The sequence below is a fragment of the Bos mutus genome, chromosome 8 (assembly GCF_027580195.1).
Source record: "Bos mutus isolate GX-2022 chromosome 8, NWIPB_WYAK_1.1, whole genome shotgun sequence".
In the NCBI taxonomy this organism is placed as follows: Eukaryota; Metazoa; Chordata; class Mammalia; order Artiodactyla; family Bovidae; genus Bos; species Bos mutus.
The window spans coordinates 72,332,071-72,358,557 of NC_091624.1; the positions used below are offsets into that span (position 1 = coordinate 72,332,071).

The window sequence follows — 26,487 nt, forward strand, 5'->3', positions numbered from 1 at the left end:
GAAAGCCTGCCCTGAGTGCCAAACAAGTCAAGCACTCCCTTTCATACGCTCTCAGGATACCATGTACCTCCTTGGTGAGCATCACAATTTTATACTTGTTTCTGCAGTTACCTGATTAATGTCTATCTCCCCTGCTAGACTGTGAGACCCAGTTCCTATATTATTTTGTCAGCAAAGATGTCATTTCATCAGAAGTCCTGACCTTGTTTAGGTGTTGCTGAGCTCTGTGGGATGTCAGAAGACTGCAGACCCTTTCATGGATCTTCTTCCATGTGGACTGGAACCCGGGGTGGGGCCTGCTCAACAGAGTAAACAGGGTGGAGTATCATGTAGCTGATAAAAGGATACTTATAACTTAGAAGTGAGAAAAAAGCAGCAATATACAAAAGTGTGCACAGTGTAGTTTCAATGTCTTTATTAAACCTACACCTAAGAAAAGCACCAGGAATAAAAACAGCCAAGATGTTAAAAATGGTCTGTGTCTGGGGTGTATTCCTTTTCTTCTCTGTACTTTACTATTTTAGATATTTCTCCAAAGAACAAACCCTGCTTTTATATTTTTAAAATGTAATCCAAAAATTTTTAATACAAAATTTAATCCCTACTGTTTCCACCATAAGGATCTTATTTTATGTTATTTCCTTTAGGCCCTCCAGACATAAATTTAACCACAGGTCTTAACAGTGTCTTCTGGTTACTCAAACATGAAGCATTTTCTCCCTTTCACAGGCACTTTCCAGGACTTTTCCCTTGGATAGAATGTAAGGGAACTCACAACCCCCACCCCACTTGTGTGAGTCCATACCACCCATCAGAGCTCAGTTCAGTTATTGATTTCTCAGGAAAAGTCCCTTCCTGTAGAGGAGGTCAGCTTCCCCGTTTCATGCACTTAAGAGCCAATTCATCCCTCATTCATAGCACTTTCCCCAGTAGATATTTTGTCATTATTTGGTTAATGTCTGTCTTTCCTCCTAGGATGAAATTGGGAGTGAGACTCCTAGGCTAATAGCTCATCTCAGGGCTCTGTGGGTCCCGTATGAACACCATATGGGAATTTACTACAGATTACTTGAATGATGAATTCATTCATTCATTTTTGGGAGGCGAATGAGTGCCAATTCTTAAACTGAGGCAGAATTTGCAATGTGATTATGAAAAGCACACTGAAAAGATATTGTGTTTAAGTGCCAAAAATTTTGCAATTTGGATAAAATCATTCTCTTTAATTAATATATAATGAACACTGGAAATGACAGAGACATGTGGGAATCAATCCAGTTGTTACACCACCACACTAATGATTCCCTCTGCAGTTGCCCCTCCGCTCTGTCTGGGATCCATACCCAGGCCACCCATCCTGGCTCCATGTAATGAGCATAAACCCTCTGGTTTCCAGGAAGACAAGACTAAGAGAATGACTGATGTACACAAATCCATTACCAACCCAGGAAAGTGACTCACAGCAAATGAAAGCACCACCTATAGCACTGACCATACTTAAAGGCAAGGCACATCATTCCTATAGTCCTCTAAGAGTTTTTAAGATGAAGGAATAGAAATATTTAGAAGCTATAAATGAAGCTAGCATTTAAAAATAAGCACCAGCTGGACACTGTAAATGCTTTTTCATTGGTCTTGAGTAACCAGTACCAGAATGATCCCTATACTTGTTACTATATGCATTCAGCACTAAATTTGAAGATCTCTGAGAATGATGAGTCAATAGGCAAGGGTAGTGCTATGCCTTGATTATAGCCTTCTCCTAGTGCAGTGGGAAGAATGAGGATAGGGGTTGAAGGGATGTGCCACTATCCAGTCACTGGAGCTAGGAAACAGGCTCAAGAGTGTTCCTCCCACGTTTAGGACTACCATTTCACCCACAGCTAGTTAAAAGGGTTTTCCATTTCCTCCCTTAAAACCCTGGGCTGATTCTCACTCCAAAACTCACCTTCCAACTCATCCCTGCAAACTTGGCCCTTGCTGATTTCAGTATTGTCAGCAGAAACTCAAAAGGTACTTCTCGTGTGCTTCTATGGTCTGAGCAGGAGGAGACTGGCCCCAGTGGCTCACACAAAAAGAATAGTGAAGGAGGCAGAGGCTAAGCACTGGGAGCGAAACCAAGACCCATACGGTTGACTCCCAGGAATCCCTGAGCATGTCTTACAAAACAGAAGATAAGGAAATTGCTTGTTAAAAATCCCTCTGTTTCCAACCTGCCTTTATTGATTAAGCTTGCTTTAGTTTTTTTTGTTGTTGTTCTTTTTCCCTTCCTTAATTGCATACCCTCCAAGCTTCACATAGCCTACGAAATATATCACAAGACTCCTTAACATCCCTACAGATAAAGCCTCTGACATTATGGGTCACTATAGTAATCACTGCAGATGGTGACTGCCGCCATGAAATTAAAAGACGCTTACTCCTTGGAAAAAAAGTTATGACCAACCTAGATAGCATATTCAAAAGCAGAGACATTACTCTGCCAACAAAGGTCAATCTAGTCAAGGCTATGGTTTTTCCAGTGATCATGTATGGATGCAAGAGTTGGACTGTGAAGAAAGCTGAGTGCTGAAGAATTGATGCTTTTGAACTGTGGTGTTGGAGAAGACTCTTGAGAGTCCCTTGCACTGCAAGGAGATCCAACCAGTCCATTCTAAAGGAGATCAGCCCTGGGATTTCTTTGGAAGGAATGATGCTAAAGCTGAAACTCCAGTACTTTGGCCACCTCATGCGAAGAGTTGACTCATTGGAAAAGACTCTGATGTTGGGAGGGATTGGGGGCAGGAGGAGAAGGGGACAACAGAGGATGAGATGGCTGGAGGACGTCACCGACTCGATGGACGTGAGTCTGAGTGAACTCTGGGAGTTGGTGATGGACAGGGAGGCCTGGCATGCTGCGATTCATGGGGTTGCAAAGAGTCGGACACGACTGAGCGACTGAACTGAACTGATAGTAATGGTGGGCTTAAGTTATTCTCCAAGAACATGGAGTTGGATCCTGTTTGATTCAAGCTGGCTAAGACTGGTTGGGATCACTGATCCTAAAACTGTGTCCGCACAGACATCTGATGAATAATTCTTTTACATCAGAGGGCCAAAAACTCCACCCTCACATCATGCCAGGCACCTCCACTTTTGAACACACACCCTATGAAGAAGCATGTAACCTAGATATGCCTGGGTAAAGCACTGATTACTTCACCTTTTCTCAACCTCCAATGGCATTTCCTTGACCTCCAACCACCTTTCCTCATGCCTAAGACCTCATTGCTTCTTTATCCTATAAATATCTCCGCCCCATGCCTTCAGGGAAGTGGATCTGAGACTTGTTCTCCCATCTCCTTACTTGACTGCCTTGTGAATAAATACTTTTCTGCTACAAACCTCAGCACCCCCACGTTGGGCTTGCTGTACACAGAGCAAACGAATCTGGAAAAAAACCCAGTGTTTAGGGCTACCTCTGTGATCACATTAAGGTCAATGGGGAATGGATTCTTCACCAAGAATACAAAGGGATATCCTTTACTCAGAACAGCTGTCTTAAAAATATTATTTTCAGTGCCACTTCCCTGGAGGTTAAGGTGACAAACTATCCTGGTTGGCCCAGAACCGAGAGGTTTCCCAGAATGCAGGACTTTCAGGGTTAAAGCCAGGATGGTCTTAGGCAAACCAGATGACCTTTGTGTGATTATGCTATGTTTTCCCTGATCAAGGCCTTATTTACAAATTCACAGTCTGATTAGATCCAAATTTAACAGTTTAGAGTGACTTTGGACGCACAGAATTTGCTGACTCATCAGAGATAAGTGATTGATAAGAGATAAGTGATTGTCATCATTCTACAGTTCAACTGTGCTAATTCCTGTCACTGACTTGCAAAAGCTGCCACTTGCCATTTCCTCCTCCAGGGCAACTTCCCAACCCAGGGATCGAACTCGTGTCTCTTACGTCTCCTGCATTTGCAGGTGGGTTCTTCACCACTAGCACTACCTGGGAAGCCCCACTGCCTTCCAACGGAGCCCCAGTTCCTTAGCTTGGTTTCCACAGCCCCCCTCTGACTATCAGCCTTGGCACCCACTCATCCCTCAGGCTGCTCTAACTTCTAGAAGCTGATAGCACTCCTTGCCTTCTCACCTTCCATTCCTCTCCTCCATTAACTATCATAATCCAATCCCCTCCCCTCCAGCCCTCATGAAAATGCCACCTCCTCCATGAAATATTCCAGAATACCATCCTTCTCCTTTATACTCTGATAGCATTTTGTCTGTACTTTTCTCAAAATTCTGCCCTGTAGAAAGTTCTCTGTGTACATTAAAAAAAAAAAAAAATTCTCTGCTAGGTTGGAAGTTCTCAGAGATGAGAAGAAATGTCTTAAATGTTAACATTTCCATCTGAGGCCTAACAGGTCGACTATCTGTTTTCCTTCTGAGGCATTATATTTTTCCCGTGTCAGCAAATATTTATTAAATGTCTACTAAGTACCATGAATTAGTAACTGATTCTTCATGTGTCTTTTTTTTTTTTTTTTGGCCACATCACACAACATGCAGGATCTTAAATTTCCCAACCAGGGACTGTGATTGAACCCATGCCCCCAGCAGTGGAAACTCAAAGTCTTAAGCCCTGGACCACCAGGAATGTCTCCAACTGTATTATTTAGATGGAAATTATTCTCAAAACTTAATGCAGAGTAAAACAGACTGGCCTACCCTTCATTCAAACCAACTATCTTGAAAATATTATCTTTGCTGCTACTTCCTTGGAGCTATGACCAACTGTCCTGGTTTGCCTGGGACCAAGAAGTTTCCCAGAATGCGTGACTGTCATGGTTAAAATCAGGACAGTCTGGGGCAAAACTAGATAGTTAATCACATTAGTAGGGAATGCAGATTGGAAAATAAAGGTTCCTGTTCTCAATCTCTGGTCTGCCCTCCAGACACATGCAATCAAGGTTTGGTGTGTGTGTGATGATGATATAAATAAGCCAATAAACCATGTCTAGAAAAATAGAAAGAAACTATACCCACATATTGGAGAAAGCAATGGCACCCCACTCCAGTACTCTTGCCTGGAAAATCCCATGGACGGAGGAGCCTGGTAGGCTGCAGTCCATGGGGTAGCTAAGAGTCAGACACGACTGAGCAACTTCACTTTCACTTTTTACTTTCATGCATTGGAGAAGGAAATGGCAACCCACTCCAGTATTCTTGCCTGGAGAATCCCAGGGACAGGGGAGCCTGGTGGGCTGCCGTCTATGGGGTTGCAGAGTCGGACACGACTGAAGTGACTTAGCGGCAGCATACCTACGTATTAATCATGCTTGTCTTTGGGTGGTAGGACTGATAGGTTATTTTTTTTCACTTCTTTTCATTTTTCTATAATTTCCAAACTTTCTATAGTGAGTTCTTTTATACTAGTGAAATCAAAAGCTGGGGTTCTAATATTCAGTTCAGTTCAGTCGCTCAGTCGTGTTCGACTCTTTGCAATCCCATGAACCGCAGCACGCCAGGCCTCCCTGTCCATCACCAACTCCCAGAGTTTACCCAAACTCATGTCCATTGAGTCAGTGATGCCATCCAACCATCTCATCCTATGTCGTCCCCTTCACCTCCTGCCTTCAATCTTTCCCAACATCAGGGTCTTTTCAAATGAGTCAGCTCTTTGCATCAGGTGGCCAAAGTATTGGAGTTTCAGCTTCAACATCACTCCTTCCAATGAACACCCAGGACTGATCTCCTTTAGGATGGACTTGTTGGATCTCCTTGCAGTCCAAGGGACTCTCAAGAGTCTTCTCCAACACCACAGTTCAAAAGCGTCAATTCTTCTGTGCTCAGCTTTCCTTATAGTCCAACTCTCACATCCATACACAACCACTGGAAAAACCATAGCCTTGACTAGACAGACCTTTGTTGGCAAAGTAATGTCTCTGCTTTTTAATATGCTGTCTAGGTTGGTCATTGGAGAAGGCAATGGCAACCCACTCCAGTACTCTTGCCTGGAAAATCCCATGGATGGAGGAGCCTGGTAGGCTGCAGTCCAAGGGGTCGCTAAGAGTTGGACACGACTGAGCAACTTCACTCTCACTTTTCACTTTCCTGCATTGGAGAAGGAAATGGCAACCCACTCCAGTGTTCTTGCATGGAGAATCCCAGGGACGGGGGAGCCTTGTGGGCTGCCATCTATGGGGTCGCACAGAGTCGAACACAACTGAAGTGACTTAACAGCATGTTGGTCATAACTTTCCTTCCAAGCTGTAAGCGTCTTTTAATTTCATGGCTGCAATCACCATCCACAGTGATTTGGGGGCCCCAAAAAATAAAGTCAGCCACTGTTTCTACTGCTTCCCCATCCATTTGCCATGAAGTGATAGGACTGGATGCCTTGATCTTAGTTTTCTGAATGCTGAGCTTTAAGCCAACTTTTAATGACAGATAATAATGAAGAAATAAATAGTATCTATGCCAACTGAGCTGCCTATCCCATTTTCAACAAACATTCTGAGATATGCTTTCCAGAGGTAAGAGAAAAATCTCAATTCTTACTTCTGGGATTATTTTTCAAGGAATAATAATCTTTCATGTCAAGCTGCCCCTAAGGAAGCAAACTGATAAAATGACCTGACTTTTATTCCTGTCAGACCACAGGTCACTCTTCTAGCAAAGAGATGGGTGCTGGCTGCTGACCTTTCTCGGAGAAGGGGCTGATCCAGAAGAGGGCTGGGAGATCTGGAGTTCTGGGAGGTGTCAAATGAAGTTTCCTGGTGAAAATCAGCATCCCCTTGGTTACTGTAACTGGGCGAGGGCTTTCCAAACTTACTTGAATCTAAAGATGATGGTGATTCATTCCTTAAAACAATCCGTTCATCTGGCTCTTTGATAACCTGAGTGACAATGTGCATTCATCTTTAGTTATAGCTTTTGCTTTTGTTTGCTTAATTTAGAGCTGGGGGTTGGGTGGGACAAGGAAGAGAACCGGGGGCAAGAAGACAGAATACCTGCCTCCAGGATCTCCTGCAAATACAAGAGGAGTGGGAGCAGAGAAGACTAGAGACAAAATGCTCAGGAGTCAAGGGCAAGGAAAGATAACCAAATTCGTTTGGTATATATTAACGAGCCAAAATAAACTCCTGCTCTGAATTTTGATTTGTGAGGACTAGGGATTATTGCGTTGGGAAAGAAAAAATTTTAGACAAAATATTTAAAGGCTATGTCAAAGGAAACTGAGAGTACTTCATTTTCTTTGTGTATGTCCATTGTCATGCTGTAACAGGGAAGCTTGCACCTTCACCTGAACAAGCCAATCAGACTTTAAGAACAAGTGATTGACCACCTCTCTATATTCAATTCGAGAAAAAGTAATGAAAATTACTACTGATAAAGTAGGTATTGAACCTACATACACTTTCACTAGTGACTCATCCTACAAATGAAAGGAGTTTATATGAGGGGAAAAAACCAACTAAAGCAAAGAAACTCAAGTTAAACTACAGCAATTTCACAAGCAACATGAGCTAGAAATGTATTTTCAACTGCTCATGGGAGAAAGTACAATAATTGACATTATATAGCTGGTAATAAATCATTTTACAAATGCTACTTCTAAAATTACCTTCACGTTAGCTCCAAGGCTGTCAAGAGAAGACACTAGAAGAAAGAGGAACAGGTGTTTCAATGACTCATTATTACCAGTTACTCCTAAAACTGCTATTACATTTATTGCACAGCAGTACAAAAACATTACACAATGAATGAATTATTAGAGAACTTAAATGATCCCTTGTAAATCATACCATCACTTTTAATTCTCCCTGAAGTCACAGAAATTCTATGAGTTTTTTTCTGTCCTCTTGAGGTAAACAATAATGTTATATTAATGGCAGCACATATGGATATAGGAAGGGTAAAAGTGAGTCTAATGTGAAGCAACAAGTTCAGTAGCCCTTGGGCAGCTTGGAAAACACATTTGCCCAGATGTCCACAGCCTAAAAGAAAACCATGTGGCTTAATATAAAATTCAAAGCCTCTGCCTCTTTGGCATTCCCTTTATATTAGGTTTACATAAAATCCTATTTACACAGAAACTCTGAGTATACTTGTCCGAGACAGACAAAAACGAATACATGAGAGCTTGAAAAAAACAACACAGCGAAAGTGAAAATCATTATGATTACATTAAGTAGATCTAATACCAGAGAATGATAAGAATTACTAGAAGTAATAAATACACAGACAAAACCAAGACTAAATGAGATTGTTCCAGATTGAAAATAAAATACTTTTGAAATGAGTATTTGCAAGGCTATGCTAAGACCACCATGGCTTCCCTCAGCTGGCTGGGACTGAGGCAGCGACAAGGGACTGCTGATTCCCCTATGCCACTGGCAATAAGAAGGAAGATATAAAAAGGGATTTTTTTTAAACATGTGAATTGTCATATTCTCTGAGCATGGATGTATGTGTGTGGCCATCTTGTCCCAAAAGCTCTCTTCTACCACACTCCCAGCTGAGCAGGGAATCAGTAGTGCTAAAAAGGCCCTTTTTAGCTATAGCCACAAACTTGCCCTTTTGCCTAGGAACCCCCTTGCTACTGATCCCAGGGGGCTTGCCCTTGTTCCCTTGCTTCTCAAAGTGTTGTCCATGGACCAGCAGCATCGGTATCACCTGGAAGCTTGTTAGATAAGGATTCCAGGTCCCACCTCAGCCCTATGGAATCAGAATCTGCAGTTTAACGAGACACCCAGGTGATTCTAATGCACATTGAAGTTTGAGAAGCACTGCTTTATTCTACCTTAGGCCCGGATGAATGAGCTGACAGGTGACCTAAGGAAAGGTCTGGCTTGGAAGCTACAGGGATTCCAAGGATCTGAGCCCAGAGGTCTGAACGTCTTCTCTAAATGTAGGTGTGCCAAAAACTTGATGTGTGACCTGTACACACTCTGTAACCTCTCTGGAACCTTAGTTCTCCACCTGCCAGGATTAAGAAGAGACAAAGGCCGAGACCAATGTGATACATGACCCTGTTGTTATTTAGCTAGCATTAAGCCCAGCTGTCCTCCCCAGGAAAGGACATTTTCTGTTGCTTGATTTCACGGTAATGGGGAAGACAGTGCTGTATTTATGGGCTACATGGGTGATTTTCAATCTAAATATCAGAGAAGATGAAGCATTTTCTGCCTCAAATTCTGTCACCTGTCTTTGACTTGTTGCTATAGAACAGTCACCGTCATCCAAGAGAATACTGGCTTGAGTTATCACAAGAGACTTTTAAGAGACTTCCCCTTAAAAGTAGAAACCTTTCAGGCTAAGATAGGAAACTTGTTGTCAGGGATGGTATAAGTCCAGGTCAGGAGAATGGGCCATGACCTTCCCTTTCTAGCCTAAGAATTAATTCAGGAATGGTTGAAATTCACTGCCATGACATTCAGTACTGACACAGGTTCATGTATTTCACTCATAAAGTTCAGTTCAGTCACTTAGTCCAACACTTTGCAACCACAAGAACTACAGCATGCTAGGCTTCCCTGTCCATTACCAACACCAGGAGCTTGCTCAAACTCATGTCCAATGAGTCGGTGATGCCATCCAACCATCTTACCCTCTGTCGTCCTCTTCTCCTCCTGCCTTCAACCCTTCTCATCATCAGGGTCTTTTCCAATGAGTCAGTTCTTCACATCAGGTGGCAAAAGGATTGGAGCTTCAGCATCAGTCCTTCCAATGAATATCCAGGGCTGATTTCCTTTAGAATTGATTGGTTTGATCTCCCTGCTGTCCAAGGGACTCTCAAGAGTCTTCTCCAACACCACAGTTCAAAAGCATCAATTCTTTGGTGCTCAGCTTTCCTTATGGTCCAACTCTCACATCCATACATGACTACTGGAAAAACCATAGCTTTAACTAGACAATCTTTGTCAGCAAAATATGTCTCTACTTTTTAATATGCTGTCTAGGTTTGTCATAGCTTTTCTTCCAAGGAACAAGTGTCTTTTAACTTCATGGCTGTAATTACCATCTGCAGTGATTTTGGAGCCCAGAAAAGAAAATATGTCACTGTTTCCATTGTTTCCCCATCTATTTGCCATCAAGTGATGGGATTGGATGCCCTGATCTTAGTTTTCTGAATGTTGAGCTTTAAGCCAACTTTTTCACTCTCCTCTTTCACTTTCATCAAGAGGCTCTTTAGTTCCTCTTAACTTTCTGCCATAAGGGTGGTGTCATCTGCATATCTGAGATTATTGATATTTCTCCCAACAATCTTGATTCCAGCTTGTGCTTCTTCCAGCCCAGTATTTCACATGATGTACTCTGAATATAAATTAACAAGTAGGGTGACAATTTACAGCTTTGACGTACTCCCTTCCCAATTTGGAACCAGTCCATTGTTTCATGTACGGTTCTAACAGTTGCTTCTTGACGGGCATAACAGATTTCTCAGGAGGCAGGTCAGGTGGTCTGGTATTCTCATCTCTTGAAGAATTTTCCACAGTTTGTTGTAATCCACACAAAGGCTTTGCAGTAGTCAATGAAGCAGAGGTAGATGTTTTTCTGGAATTCTCTTGCTTTTTCTATGATCCAACAGATGCTGGCAATTTAATCTCTGGTTCCTCTGCCTTTTATAAATCCTGCTTGAATATCTGGAAGTTCTCGATTCATGTACTGTTGAAGCCTGGCTTGGAGATTTTTGAGCATTACTTTGCTAGCGTGTGAGATGAGTGCAATTGTGTGGTAGTTTAAACATTCTTTGGCACTGCCTTTCTTGGGATTGGAATGAAAACCGACATTTTCCCGTCCTGTGGCCACTGCTGAGTTTTCCAAATTTGCTAGCTATTGAGTGCAGCACTTTCAAAGCATCATCTTTTAGGATTTGAAATAGCTCAGCTGGAATTCCATCACCTCCACTGGCTTTGTTCATAGTGATGCTACTGAAGGCCCACTTGACTTTGCACTCTAGGATGTCTGGCTCTAGGTGAATGATCACATCATTGTGGTTATCTGAGTCATTAAGATCTTTTTGCTTAGTTCTTCTGTGTATTTGCCATCTCTTCTTAATATCTTCTGCTTCTGTTAAATCCATACCATTTCTGTTCTTTATTGTGTCCATCTTTGTATGAAATGCTCCCTTGGTATCTCTGATTTTCTTGAAGAGATCTTTAGTCTTTCCCATTCTATTGTTTTCCTCTATTTCTTTGCATTGATCACTGAGGAAGGCTTTCTTATCTCTCCTTGCTATTCTTTGGAACTCTGCATTCAGATGGGTATATCTTTCCTTTTCTCCTTTGCCTTTAGCTTCTCTTCTTTTCATAGATATCTGTAAGGCCTCCTCATTTTGTCTTTTTGTAATTCTTCTTGGGGATGGTTTTGATCGCTGCTTCCTGTACAATGTTACAAACCTCCATCCATAGTGCTTCAGCACTCTATCAGATCTAATCTTTTGAATCTATTTGTCACGTCCACTGTATAATCCTAAGGGATTTGATTTAGGTCATACTGAGTGGTCTAGTGGTTTTCACTACTTTCTTCAATATAAGTCTGAATTTGGCAATAAGGAGTTCATGGTCTGAGCCTTAGTCAGCTCCTGGTCTTGTTTTTGCTGACTGTATAGAGCTTCTCCATCTTCAGCTGCAAAGAATCAATCTGATTTCTGTATTGACCATTTGGTGATGTCCATGTGTAGAGTCGTCTCTTGTGTTGTTGGAAGAGAGTGTTTGCTATGACCAGTGCATTCTCTTGTTGTAACTGTTAGCCTTTGCCTTGCTTCATTTCCTACTCCAAAACCAAACTTGCTTGCTACTTGCCTGTTACAGGTATCTCTTCCTGCTTTTGCATTCCAGTCCCCTATGATGAAAAGGATATCTGTTTTGGTGTTAGTCTAGAAGGTCTTGTAGGTCTTCATAGAACCGTTCAACTCCAGCTTCTTTGGCATTAGTGGTTGGGGCATAGGCATGGATTACTGTGATACTGAATGGTTTGCCTTGGAAATGAACAGACCACCAAGGGGATGTCTTAACCCAGCAATTCTTGATATATGATCCAGGGCCTCCCCATGGGTCCCCAAGACCTTTTAGGAACTCTGCAAGGTCAAAACTATTCTCCTAATAGTAAAACATACTCTGTCTTTTTCATTCTCATTCTCTTATGACTATATAACAGAGTTCTCCAAAAGCTATATGATATGTCATGATGACACCACTCTGATGGCTAATGTGTGCTGTATATTCTTGTGTTTTTAAATTCCTCAAGTTTAATGTCTAATGCTAATTGTTGATAGATATCATTCACATACAGAAAAGCTCAGTGTGGCTCTCAATAATACTTAGCACAAAAGGGTCCTGGAATCTAAATGTCTGAGATCCCCTGCCTTAACCTCACTGTTTCAGAGAGAACTGGCTCTCCTCCTTGCTGACATGCAATCTTGTAAAGAAGTGTTGCCTCTCCTGATCTCCATCAATTCTCTGCTGTATCCTATCCTGAAAAATGGCGAGTCTTATTTGTTAGCTATCTGTGGTGCCTTTTCAAGGAGATCCCACCAAGACAAGATGTTCTCTGCTTTTCCAACAGCCACAGCCAGAACACACTCAATGGTGACACTCCTTGGGGGAAGTCTCCCCAGTTCCTCCTAGGGAAACTCTGAAACAGAAGGCATCTCTGCTAATGACTCTGCTCGTGGGAAACCCCTCTCTGGAAACTCCCAGTGACAGGGCACCCGAGAATTAGGCCCTGAGTTTCCAGACAAACGTGTGATTCCTCAGAATGAAAGAAGACTTAGAGGTAGGATGCATTCTTTCCCATGGGTAAACTACACAGGAGGAACAAGAAAATCGAATACCTCTTCTCACTGGAAATGGAAAGTTTGAAAAGTTAGGTTTTCTTCTAGACTTCTGGGAATGATGCTGTGAACTGTTCTCACCAAAGGGCTTTGCACTGTCCACCTGAAAGGAAAGGAATGAGACCTGAACCCACTGTAGCTTGTATTACTCTCTCCTCATTCCCTGTAATACCTTTCTCCCCTTCAATCACAGTCATGCAGGTGAGAAAAGAGAAGGTTGGGAACAGATTAAATCACAGCCTCCAAGTATATAAAATGTTATAACCAACAGGGAAACCTGTTTGTCCCTACTTTCACTGAGGTTAGAACACAAAGATATGGGATATGGGCTAATATGACACAGATCATATTCTAACCACTGGTAAGGCCAGTAAAGAGCAAGTAGAGTTTGTTTAATCTTCTTTTAAAACAGGATATCTTCACATTCCTAAACACTTCAGAGTACTTCAGGCAGTACTGGCCTAGGTGGGGTCCTCCCTGAAGACAAGGAATTTTCACAATGTGATCTTTCAGCCTTCCACATCCCCCTTCAGTCTGAGTGTCAATATCCTTGTAAAAAAGAATAGCGGAGACTGTATTATTTTAGTTAAGGTGACCACATTTTCCTACATTCAACAACGTGATCTGCTAACAGGTCAAAATACTTGAAATAGAGACTCTTCCAGAATGTCTATGACATACAGTTGCTTAATTTTCTTTGTAAAAAACCTTGTTTTTTATTTTTTTAATGTCAAGAAGTCATGTTATACTATTATTCTTCATTCTACTTCAAGAAATAATTTTACTAGAATTTACAATCTTGACAACATCAGGTCCTCTACATTTTAATTTTTCTACTTAAACATCAGATATCATCAGGAAATCTGGCTAAATAAAAGAGTTAATATCTATAAGCCCTTAGGAAAGAGCTTGGCACATAGTAAAGACTGTATATGAATTTGTTAAATAAAAGTATCATGTAAATTTTAATTCCCTAAGAAAACTTCCAACATTTTAAGGTTATTTAGTTCATAATGGTGTACACTAAAGTTGTGTATTTTATTAAAATATATGTCAAATGGAATAAATCAGACCCAATATACTCAATTTAACTATATTTGTATGAAACTATGTTTACAGTGCTAGATTTTGCCAGACACTTTTATAGGTTACCTGAAGAAAACAGCTATCCTGTATTTTCTAGCCAAACAACATCTCTGTTCTACCTGCAAACCAATGCTATAACCAGTCATCTAAAAAGCACCTTGACTTTGGGATTTACCATGCTTCATTTCTGTGTCTAATATACAAACATCACACAGGTAATCCTGAATCAAATTATCAACTTGACAATAATATCAATCGTTAACATTCTGGAGAATAAGTCATGAACTACAATGTGGAACAGAGTTCATGAAAAACAGGAACTATATTCATTGAAAAGTTGCAGGATATAAAATTAACACACAGAAATCCCTTGCATTCCTATACACTAACAATGAAAGAACAGAAAGAGAAATTAAGGAAACAATTCCATTCACCATTGCAATGAAAAGAATAAAATATGTAGGAATAGATCTACCTAAAGAAATAAAAGACCTATATATAGAAAACTATAAAACACTGATGAAAGAAATCAAAGATGACACAAATAGATGGAGAAATATACCATGTTCGTGGATCAGAAGAATCAATATAGTGAAAATGAGTATACTATCCAAAGCAACCTATAGATTCAATGCAATCCCTATCAAGCTACCAACAGTGTTTTTCAGAGAACTAGAACAAATAATTTCACAATTTGTATGGAAATGCAAAAAACCTCATATAGACAAAGTAATCTTGAGAAAGAAGAATGGAACTGGAGCAATCAACCTGCCTGACTTCAGACTATACTGTCTGCCTGTAGACTATACTACAAAGCTACAGTCATCAAGACAGTATGGTACTGGCACAAAGACAGAAAAATAGATCAATGGAACAAAATAGAAAGCCCAGAGATAAATCCATGCACCTATGGATACCTTATCTTTGACAAAGGAGGCAAGAATATACAATGGAGAAAAGACAATCTCTTTAACAAGTGGTGCTGGGAAAACTGGTCAACCACCCATAAAAGAATGAAACTAGTTCACTTTCTAACACCATACACAAAAATAAACTCAAAATGGATTAAAGATCTAAATGTAAGATCAGAAACTATAAAACTCCTAGAGGAAAACATAGGCAAAACACTCCGACATAAATCACAGCAGGATCCTCTATGACCCATCTCCCAGAGCAACGGAAATAAAAGCAAAAATAAACATATGGGACCTAATTAAACTTAAAGGCTTTTGCACAACAAAGGAAACTATAAGCAAGGTGAAAAGACAGCCTTCAGAACAAGAGAAAATAATAGCAAACGAAGCAACTGACAAAGAATTAATCTCAAATATATACAAGCAGCTCCTGCAGCTCAATTCCACAAAAATAAATGACCCTATCAAAATATGTTCCAAAGAATTAAACAGAAATTTCTCCAGAGAAGACATACAGATGGTTAACAAACACATGAAAAGATGCTCAACATCACTCATTATCAGAGAAATGCAAATCAAAACCACTATGAGGTACCATCTCACGCCGGTCAGAATGGCTACTATCAAAAAGTCTGCAAACAATGCTGCAGAGAGCAAGGAAAAAAGAAAATCCTCTTACACTGTTGGTGGGAATGCAAACTAGTACAGCCACTATGGAGAAGTGTGGAGATTCCTTAAAAAACTGGAAATAGAACTGCCATATGACCCAGCAATCCCACTGCTGGGGCATACACACTGAGGAAACCAGAATTGAAAGAGACACATGTACCTCAATGTTCATTGCAGCACTGTTTACAATAGCCAGGGCATGGAAGCAACCTAGATGTCCACTGGCAGACGAATGGATAAGAAAGCTGTGGTACATATACACAATGCAATATTACTCAGCTATTAAAAAGAATGCATTTGAATCAGTCCTAATGAGGTGGATGAAACTGGAGTCTATTATACAGAGTGAAGTAAGCCAGAAAGAAAAACACCAATACAGTATACTAACATATATATATGGAATTTAGAAAGAAGGTAACAATAACCCTATATGCGAGACAGCAAAAGAAACACAGATGTACTGAACAGTGTTTTGGACTCTGTGGGAGAGGGCAAGGGAGGGATGATATGGGAGAATGGCATTGAAACATGTAAAATATCATATGTGAAATGAATCGCCAGTCCAGGTTTGATGCATGATACAGGGTGCTCGGGGCTGATGCACTGAGATGACCCAGAGGGATGGGATGGGGAGGGAGGAGAGAGCGGGGTTCAGGATGGGGAACACATGTACACTCATGGCGGATTCAAGTCAATGTATGGCAAAACCAATACAATATTGTAAAGTAAAATAAATTAATTAATTTAAAAAAAGAAAAAGAAAAACATCAGTACAATATATTAACACATATATATGGAATTTAGAAAGATGGTAACGATGACCCTATATGCAAGATAGCAAACGAGACAGATGTAAAGAAAAGACTTTTGGACTCTGTGGGAGAAGGCAAGGGTGGGATGATTTGAGAGAATAGCACTGAAACATGTATATTATCATATGTGAAATAGATAGCCAGTCTAGGTTCTATGCATGATATAGGGTGCTCAGGGCTGGTGCACTGGGATGACCCTGAGGGGTAGGATGGGGAGGGAGGCAGGACGGGGGTTCAGGATGGGGAACACATGTACACCTACAGCTGATTCATGTCAATGTATGGCAAAAACCACTACAATATTGTGAAGTAATTAGCCTCCAATTAAAATAAATAAATCAAAAAAAGAAAAATAGGAACTAATACTAGAAGTGTTTTTAACATGATAAAAACATATGTAACTGTAAAGAAATGAATCTGTATATACAGTATAAGTACAACTTTGTGGGAAAAAATAAGGCCTTATGAATATCAAAAAAAGTCAAAAGAAAATGTATCAAATTAAACAATGATTTTATTATTCTAGTGAACCTATGGGTAATTTTTTTTCTTGAACTTTTCTGTATTTTCCTTTACTTTTATAGTAGTCAAAAAAAAGACTATGAAAACAAGTGTGGTTAAATTTGCCCACTACTTCCTGATGGCTAAATCTAATATAACTTTAATTAAGGACTTTTGACTATGGCATATCATTGCTTCTTCCTGCAGCCATATGTTTCCTACTTTTAAAGTGCGGCCTGGTGAATTCTCTAATGGTCCAGTGGTAAAGAATCCGCCCTGCAGTGCAGGGGACACAGGTTTGATTCCTGGTCAGGGAACTAAGATCCCACATGCCATGGAGCAACTAAGCCCGTGCACTGCAGCTAGAGAGTCCATGCACCACAGTGAAAAGATCCCTCATGACTCAACAAAGAGCTCGCATGCCACAACCAAGACTGGAGGCAGCCAAATAAATAAATATATATTTTAAAAAGCTGGCCACTGAACAATGATCTTACTATGAAAACTCAAGTAGTTTTCTTAAAACTGACGAGGCTTTAGTTTCAGATTTGTACAGAGAATGTGCCAGTCTTTGATATGAATCTTCTACTACTGTCAGTTCATTGATCTTCCTGGATAGTGGCAGGTTGTCCTATGCAGATAACACTATTAATAATTAAATTTATTTTTAATTCTAAAATTAAAAATAGGGATAGTAGACATTTACTCAGCAAGTCCTCTGTACAAGACATCTTTATAGGAGTTTCCTGACAATAACTCTAGGAAATGAACATAATTTAATCATAATTATTATTAAATTTGAATTTCCTCTATTTATTTACTTACACATCTGTTATCATGGTCCAACCTTCCTTTATTCCACCCTCATTCACACCCTACCATTCCAAAGGACTCTGAAAAATAATTTTAGGCTCACGTGTCTTACTACAAACGGAGGTTTGCTTTCTCCAGGTATTTTGAAAGTATATCCAAGGTTCAGCTGAGCTGGTTGGTCCTGGAAGAAACGCCTGGTGCAATACGGAGAGAGTGGCCGGGACTGCATGCCTGGGGGCACTCTGTCGAGATTACTCTCCCTTGGTTTCATCTTTACACAACTCAAGGGGAATTTTGGTCCATTTGGTGTACATAAAGGCCTTTGTGACTTACGTCTTTCTTCCTGAAACCCAAAGAAGAGACAATATTTTTAAAGAAAGCTCAACCAGAATATAACTGTATTTAACTGAACTAAGGTAGAAGATTTAACATCTCAGATTTATAAAACGTGAACTCAGGGAAGGGCATTTAAAAATTTTTCTTCAGGTCAGCTTAGTATCACTAGTAGATTTAAGCTACTAACAGTGAGATTTGTGATTTCCCTGGTTGCCCAGTGGTTGAGAATCCAGCTGCCAATGCAGGGGACATGGGTTTGACCCCTGGTCCAGGAAGATCCCACATGCTACTGAAACAACTAAGCCCATGTGCAACTACTGAGCCCAGATGCCCCAGAGCCCATGCTCTACAGCAAGAGAAGCCACCACAATGAGAATCCGACATGTACCAACCAAGACTCAGTGCAGCCAAAATGTAATAAAATTTTTTTTTACAAAATTAATGAAATTTAAACAGTGAGTTTTACGCAATCCCTATCAAGCTACCAACAGTATTCTTCACAGAGCTAGAACAAATAATTTCACAATTTGTATGGAAATACAAAAAACCTCGAATAGCCAAAGCGATCTTGAGAAAGAAGAATGGAACTGGAGGAATCAATCTACCTGACTTCAGGCTCTACTACAAAGCCACAGTTATCAAGACAGTATGGTACTGGCACAAAGACAGAAATATTGATCAATGGAATAAAATAGAAAGCCCAGAGATAAATCCACGCACATATGGACACCTTATCTTCGACAAAGGAGGCAAGAATATACAATGGATTAAAGACAATCTCTTTAACAAGTGGTGCTGGGAAATCTGGTCAACCACTTGTAAAAAGAATGAAACTGGACCACTTTCTAACACCATACACAAAAATAAACTCAAAATGGATTAAAGATCTAAGCGTAAGACCAGAAACTATAAAACTCCTAGAGGAGAACATAGGCAAAACACTCTCCGACATACATCACAGCAGGATCCTCTATGACCCACCTCCCAGAATATTGGAAATAAAAGCAAAAAATAAACAAATGGGACCTAATTAACCTTAAAAGCTTCTGCACATCAAAGGAAACTATTAGCAAGGTGAAAAGACAGCCTTCAGAATGGGAGAAAATAATAGCAAATGAAGCAACCGACAAACAACTAATCTCAAAAATATACAAGCAACTCCTACAGCTCAACTCCAGAAAAATAAACGACCCAATCAAAAAATGGGCCAAAGAACTAAATAGACATTTCTCCAAAAAGACATACAGATGGCTAACAAACACATGAAAAGATGCTCAACATCACTCATTATCAGAGAAATGCAAATCAAAACCACTATGAGGTACCATTTCACACCAGTCAGAATGGCTGCGATCCAAAAGTCTACAAATAATAAATGCTGGAGAGGGTGTGGAGAAAAGGGAACCCTCTTACACTGTTGGTGGGAATGCAAACTAGTACAGCCACTATGGAGAACAGTGTGGAGATTCCTTAAAAACTGGAAATAGAACTGCCTTATGATCCAGCAACCCCACTGCTGGGCATACACACTGAGGAAACCAGAAGGGAAAGAGACATGTGTACCCCAATGTTCATCGCAGCACTGTTTATAATAGCCAAGACATGGAAGCAACCTAGATGTCCATCAGCAGATGAATGGATAAGAAAGCTGTGGTACATATACACAATGGAGTATTACTCAGCCATTAAAAAGAATACATTTGAATCAGTTCTAATGAGGTGGATGAAACTGGAGCCTATTATACAGAGTGAAGTAAGCCAGAAGGAAAAACATAAATACAGTATACTAACGCACATATATGGAATTTAGAAAGATGGTAACAATAACCCGGTGTATGCGAGACAGCAAAAGAGACACTGATGTATAGAACAGTCTTATGGACTCTGTGGGAGAGGGAGAGGGTGGGAAGATTTGGGAGAATGGCAATGAAACATGTAAAATATCATGTAGGAAACGAGTTGCCAGTCCAGGTTCAATGCATGATGCTGGATGCTTGGGGCTGGTGCACTGGGACGGCCCAGAGGGATGGTATGGGGAGGGAGGAGGGAGGAGGGTTCGGGATGGGGAACACATGTATACCTGTGGCGGATTCATTTTGATATTTGGCAAAACTAATACAATTATGTAAAGTTTAAAAATAAAATAAAATTGGAAGAATAAAAAAAAAAAAAAAACAGTGAGTTTTATTTGTATTATGAGAAAGCTGGAAAGTATCAGACACCTCCATGCCCCATCAGATGATTGACAGATACACAAATACAGCGAGGGAGGGAGACAGAGAGAGAATTTGGCATATACTTGGGTTCAGCGATTTCACCTCAAGCAATTTATTTTAAGGAAAAAGTATGGTTGTATGTATAGCTATGGAAATTTTTAGAGCAATTAAAAAATTAGAAGCCAACTATACTGGTGAGTAAGCACTTTTCTCTCAGCTCCAAACCCACCTTTCAATTTTATGATACTGAACCAGCCACTGCAAATCCCCTTCTGCTTTCCTAGCTGTTCTGCTAGGCTTCACCACTAGACGGTGCTAGAGAAAGACTGCAAGACTAGAGAAGGAGGAAGGGACCGGGAAGTTCGCACAGGAAGATCTCTACATTACGAGATTAAAACAAGATTAACAAAATGGAATGGAAGAAAAAGAGCAATAAACTGAAAAGTCACTGTGCACATTTAAACAGACTGGAGAAAACAGTGAGTAAATAAGGAGAGACTAAAAAGCAGCTATTGCCTTCCTGAAAATTAATCACTGGTTTTCCATTGATGAATTACAGTGCCCAGGGGATTGATGTATTTGCACAGATTAATGACCCTGCTTCTTCAGTACCCCTAAATCCAAAGCCCACATTTTCAAGGTTTATTCTAGGACCCGTGTGAGATCTACAAACTATATTCATTAATTCTCTGTATCATTTTAGAAAGGATTTTGGATGCTTGCAAAATTATGGGCAATGGGGTAAAATAAAAATAGAAAGAAAAGAGTGTGAAGGGGAAATCATGGCTGAAAAAGCAAAATGAAGGTAGTGCTCAAGAATGCCCCAAGACCCTCACTGTTACCAAAAAAAAAAGAACCCTCACTGTTACTAAAGGGGTGGCCCCAAATACAACTCTGACCTTCAGCCTCAGCACAAGAAAGAAGGAAACACTACTGTTGATAAACTCAAGAGTAGATGTCATGAAACAACAACAACAAAAACTAACTAGACTACACGTCAAGCCTGTGATTGTAGCTTCTGGATCACGCTGTTCCACCAACTATGCCATGATGAACACATGCCACACATCATCACTCTAATGTGACAGGCTGAACAAGAAATTTGACTATGTAAATTCAAACCTAGCAATAAGTCTCAGGTTTCTGTCTGTCCAGTTGCATCTGAACTTGGTAAACCAAGCTGAGGTTGAAATTCTTTAAATTTGTAGAGAAATCCCCGACATTTCTATCTCTGGATTCTTTATTATACTTACAAAAAATCTGTTTCTATGCAGAAACACACGTTCTCTGATGGCTGTCCTTGTAGAAAACTCTATTTTAGGAGCAATGCCCTGAAAATAAAAGAAACAAATAAAATTATTGGAAAGAAGGTCTTTACTTATCCTATCCTAACATGAAATTATCCAAGAACCTAAATGCTCTTTTGTGTAGCCAGCATAATCTACACACATTGTCTAAAATATATACATAACAAATATATATATATGTATATATATATATATATATATAATGGAACATTATTCAGCCTTTAAAGAGAAGGAAATCCTGCCATTCATGACAACAGAGAATAAACTTGAGGACACTATACTAAATGAAATAAGCCAGACACAAAAAGATAAACACTGCATATTTCACTTATATGCAGAATCTGAAATAGTCAAACTCAAAGAATAGCTAATTAGCTAAAAAACCAGCTAATAGAATGCTGGTTGCCAAGAGCTGGAGGATGAGAGGAAAAGGGAAAAGCTAAGTCAAAGGATATAAAATTTTAGTTAGGCAAAATGAATATGTTCTAGAAATGGAATGTACAACAATGTGACATAGTTAACAATACCATTTTAAAAACACTTGTATTGGGGTATAGTTGCTTTGGGCTTCCCTGGTTGCTCAGTGGTAAAGAATCCATCTGCGATGCCAAAGATGCAGGATACCGGGTTCAGTCTCTGGGTGGGGAAGATCCCCTAGAGAAGGAATTTGCAACCTACTCCAGTATTCTTGCCTAGAGAATCCTATGGACAGAGGAGCCTAGAGGGCTACAAGTCCATGGGATTGCAAAGAGTCGGAGACCACTGAGTGACTAACACACACACACATACATATACTACCTCATTCAACCTTCATAATAACCCTATAAAGGAAGAACTATTATCAATCCCATTTTACAGAGGAGGAAACTAAGGTACATGGAGATAAGCAATTTACCCAAAATCACACAGCCATTGAGTGACAAAACCGGGCTTGAACCCAGATAACCTGAGTCTATACTTAGCCACTCTACATGAAGCTCCACTTAGCCCACAGAGGAGGAGGGGCCCTACCAGTAAGGAATCCACAGTCTGTAATGCAATCTTGTTCACCTATTTAACCTCAACTCACGGCAGTGACTTACAGACAATAAGGAGGAATGTATTTTCTTTTTCATATAAGTACTCATTTTAGCATAACAGTTTAGAGCTGAAATTTACAGGCTATATCCTATGCAATCCCCTTAGCAATGAGATGGTGGTAACGATGGTTAGGTCAATAATTGGATTTAACAGTAGGAATTTTTAGAATAAACATCTATTTCTGCTTTATTGACTATGCCAAGGCCTTTGACTGTGTGGATCACAATAAACTGTGGAAAATTCTGAAAGAGATGGGAATACCAGACCACCTGACCTGCCTCTTGAGAAACCTATATGCAGGTCAGGAAGCAACAGTTAGAACTGGACATGGAACAACAGACTGGTTCCAAATAGGAAAAGGAGTACATCAAGGCTGTATATTGTCACTCCGCTTGTTTAACTTATATGCATAGTACATCATGAGAAACGCTGGGCTGGAAGAAGCACAAGCTGGAATCAAGACTGCTGGGAGAAATATCAATAACCTCAGATATGCAGATGACACCACTCTCGTGGCAGAAAGTGAAGAGGAACTAAAAAGCCTCTTGATGAAAGTGAAAGAGGAGAGTGAAAAAGTTGGCTTAAAGCTCAACATTCAGAAAACGAAGATCATGGCATCTGGTCCCATCACTTCATGGGAAATAGATGGGGAAACAGTGGAAACAGTGTCAGACTTTATTTTTGGGGGCTCCAAAATCACTGCAGATGGTGACTGCAGCCATGAAATTAAAAGATGCTTACTCCTTGGAAGGAAAGTTATGACCAACCTAGATAGCATATTCAAAAGCAGAGACATTACTTTGCCAACAAAGGTCCATCTAGTCAAGGCTATGGTTTTTCCAGTCGTCATGTACGGATGTGAGAGTTGGACTGTGAAGAAAGCTGAGCGCTGAAGAATTGATGCTTTTGAACTGTGGTGTTGGAGAAGACTCTTGAGAGTCCTTTGGACTGCAAGGAGATCCAACCAGTCCATTCTGAAGGAGATCAGCCCTGGGATTTCTTTGGAAGGAATGATGCTAAAGCTGAAACTCCAATACTTTGGCCACCTCATGTGAAGAGTTGACTCATTGGAAAAGACTCTGATGCTGGGAGGGATTGGGGGCAGGAGAAGAAGGGGACAACAGAGGATGAGATGGCTGGATGGCATCACTGACTCGATGGACGTGAGTCTGAGTGAACTCCGGGAGTTGGTGATGGACAGGGAGGCCTGGCGTGCTGCGATTCATGGGGTTGCAAAGAGTTGGACACGACTGAGAGACTGAACTGAACTGAAGGAAAAATTTATAAAGGGTACTCAGAGTACCTAAACACTAAGGAAAAACTAAAATTATTAATTAAAAATTAATAATTAAAAACAATATTCTTTCTGCCTAATTTACAAATTCAGTCTTTACCTAACAACAACAACCAAAAACACAGATTATAATCTCCCCTCAATATTCTTGACCTCAGCAGGAAAAGGAGGAAAAAAGGCTGTTAGGGTAACAAGTGAAATGAAAAAAAATATGAAAGTACGAAGAAAATGTCACATTGTACTGGAGAAAATAAATCTAATTCTTGATGAACTAATAACAGAAAATAAATGAACTGAATAATTTGTCTGACCTTCGCGTGTCATTTATTCTCATGTCCTATAACATTAATGAAAAGAAATTGGACCCTGGGCTGAAATAAAAATGAGAGAATTAGCATAATGCAGTGATTGAGTGCAAACTTCAAAGCACAAAAGACCAGTGTGAGAATCCTAGATCCACTGGTCACCAGTTCTGTGACTCTGGGTACCCTTTATAAATTCGCCATACCAGCTTCCCCATGCCTAAAATGAGGAAACTAATAGTAGCCAGCTTGCAGGGTTAAAAAGGATTGAATAAAACAATACATGTAAGGAACTCAACACAGGGCCTGGCATCTAGTGAGAACGCAATGAATATCAGCCATTAGTAAAACTTCAGCAATTTGTTTATTTTTCCTTATAGAATACTTGAGAGAAATTGAGCTCTCTATCTCTTCACAAATTATTTAAAATATACTTTAACTTCATTGAAAGAACTGATACTTTACCTCTAATGCATGAAGATCTTCCTGACAGTGTTAAAGCTCTTTCTCTTATGATGACCTGCATTTATGAATAACTACAAATAAAACTTCCTGTAGATTCTTCTTCCTAATTATGCCTATACAGTTAAACAGAGATAACATCTGGGAAAATATGAGAAAGTGTCTTTCTTCTTGTCTTGATACTTAGCTGGATACCAGCCCAATGTTTGCAAATGGAATTTATTTAATAGAAAACTTGGGCAAATCAAAGTTAATGTAAAGAGTATCTCCCACCTAATTCTCACCAGTTTTTAATCCCCTTTCTGCTTCTGAAGAGCAAAATCTCAGTAATTCACAATAATAAAGGCAAGCATCTCACAAGTACCATGGATATAAGTGATACACAAAAAACATTTCTGAGAAAAAAAAAATGATATCAGTGATATTCACCAGATCTTCAAAGATTATGGAGGGCTTAAAGTTATGGCCATCGGGAATTCCGATTAGGAGAACTTTTTTCTTTTGACCATGCAGCACAGCTTGCAGGATCTTAGTTCCCAGGGAGAACTGTTGATGAATGCTTGGTGTTTGAAGTATCAGAACTAGAAGTCCTGTCATCATAAACATCATAGAAACAGGGGTTCTGCATGCCATCTATTCCGCACAGAACGCTCAAATGGAGACAATAACACCTCACTAAATTAAAATAATAGCAACTCATGGAGCAGTAACAGAAAAGTTTATGCTTTTTATAATTTACAAAGATGTAGCCCTTAAAACAGAGGTCATTCAAGTGACATAAAAGTAGAGAAAACTTTCAGAGTTTCTGCAATGTTAAAAATCATCCCAGATAATAACAAAATTAATATTTTGAACTTGGGTTCAGATAATGCCCCCGAAACAGTAACTGCTGTACTAGTAACTGCCATATCTTTTAAGATCCCTCAATAATATCAGTCTGTCACATGTACCACAATGTTCACTGCAGCATTGTTTACAGTAGCCAGGACATGGAAGCACCCTAGATGTCCATCAACAGATGAACGGATAAAGCAGCTGTGGTACATTTATACAATGGAATATTACTCAGCCATAGAAAGAAATGAATTTGAGACAGTTCTTGCGGTGGATGAACCTAGAGCCTGTTATACAGAATGAAGTAAATCAGAAAGAAAAAAACAAATATCATATATCAACGAATATATACAGAATCTGGAAAAATGGTACTGATGAACCTATTTGCAGGGCAGAAATAGAGACACAGACATAGAGAAGAGATTTGTGGACACAGCAGGGGAAAGAAAGGGTGGGACGAACTGAGAAAGTAGCATTGGAACATATACTTTACCATATAGAAAATAGATAGCCAGTGGGAATTTGCTGTATGACATAGGAGCTCAACCTAGTGTTCCGTGACAGTCTAGAAGGGCGGAATGGAGTGGGAGGTGGGACAGAGGTTCAAGAGGGAGGGGACAAATGTATACCTATGGCTGATTCATGTTGATGTATGGCAGAAACCAACACAACACTGTAAAGCAATTATCCTTCAATTAAAAATAAATAAATTTTTAAAATATCAGCCTGTGAACCTCTTGTCAGTTTCCCCTCCATTAAGTGGAGATCATAATACCTGCCTTGGCTGACTTAAGAACTGTTATGAAGAAAATAAGATATCACATGAAAAAAACCAAAGCAAGTTCACCTGCCAATGCAGGAGATGCAGGTTTGATCCCTGAGTTGAGAAGATCTCCCAGAGAAGGAAATGGCAACTCACTCTAGTATTCCTGCCTGAATAATCTCATGTACAGAGGAGCCCTACAGTCCACAGCATCACAGAGAGCTGGACACAACTGAGCAACGGAGCACACACACAGGCAGCACTACTCTATTTTAC

At 40.0% G+C, this 26,487-nt stretch overlaps 1 protein-coding gene across 6 annotated transcripts in view; it reads right to left on the reverse strand.

Moving 5' to 3' along the window:
- SPATA6L (spermatogenesis associated 6 like) overlaps window positions 1-26,487 on the reverse strand; it is a 73,994-nt gene that overhangs the window by 18,308 nt on the left and 29,199 nt on the right. For 3 of the 6 annotated variants that reach the window (XR_011465168.1, XM_070375840.1, XM_070375842.1), the window contains 6 exons: window positions 21,423-21,500; window positions 17,721-17,960; window positions 12,823-12,925; window positions 7,609-7,643; window positions 6,684-6,880; window positions 203-296 (listed from right to left, as the gene is read on the reverse strand). Coding sequence is in view for 5 of the 6 variants with exons in the window: in XM_070375840.1 (XP_070231941.1) it covers window positions 203-296; window positions 6,684-6,880; window positions 7,609-7,643; window positions 12,823-12,925; window positions 17,721-17,960; window positions 21,423-21,500 (747 nt within the window). In the remaining variant the exon portion in view is untranslated. The remainder of the gene's footprint in view (window positions 1-202; window positions 297-6,683; window positions 6,881-7,608; window positions 7,644-12,822; window positions 12,926-17,720; window positions 17,961-21,422; window positions 21,501-26,487) is intronic. The other 3 variants (XM_070375841.1, XM_070375843.1, XM_070375844.1) reach the window with 3 other exon arrangements.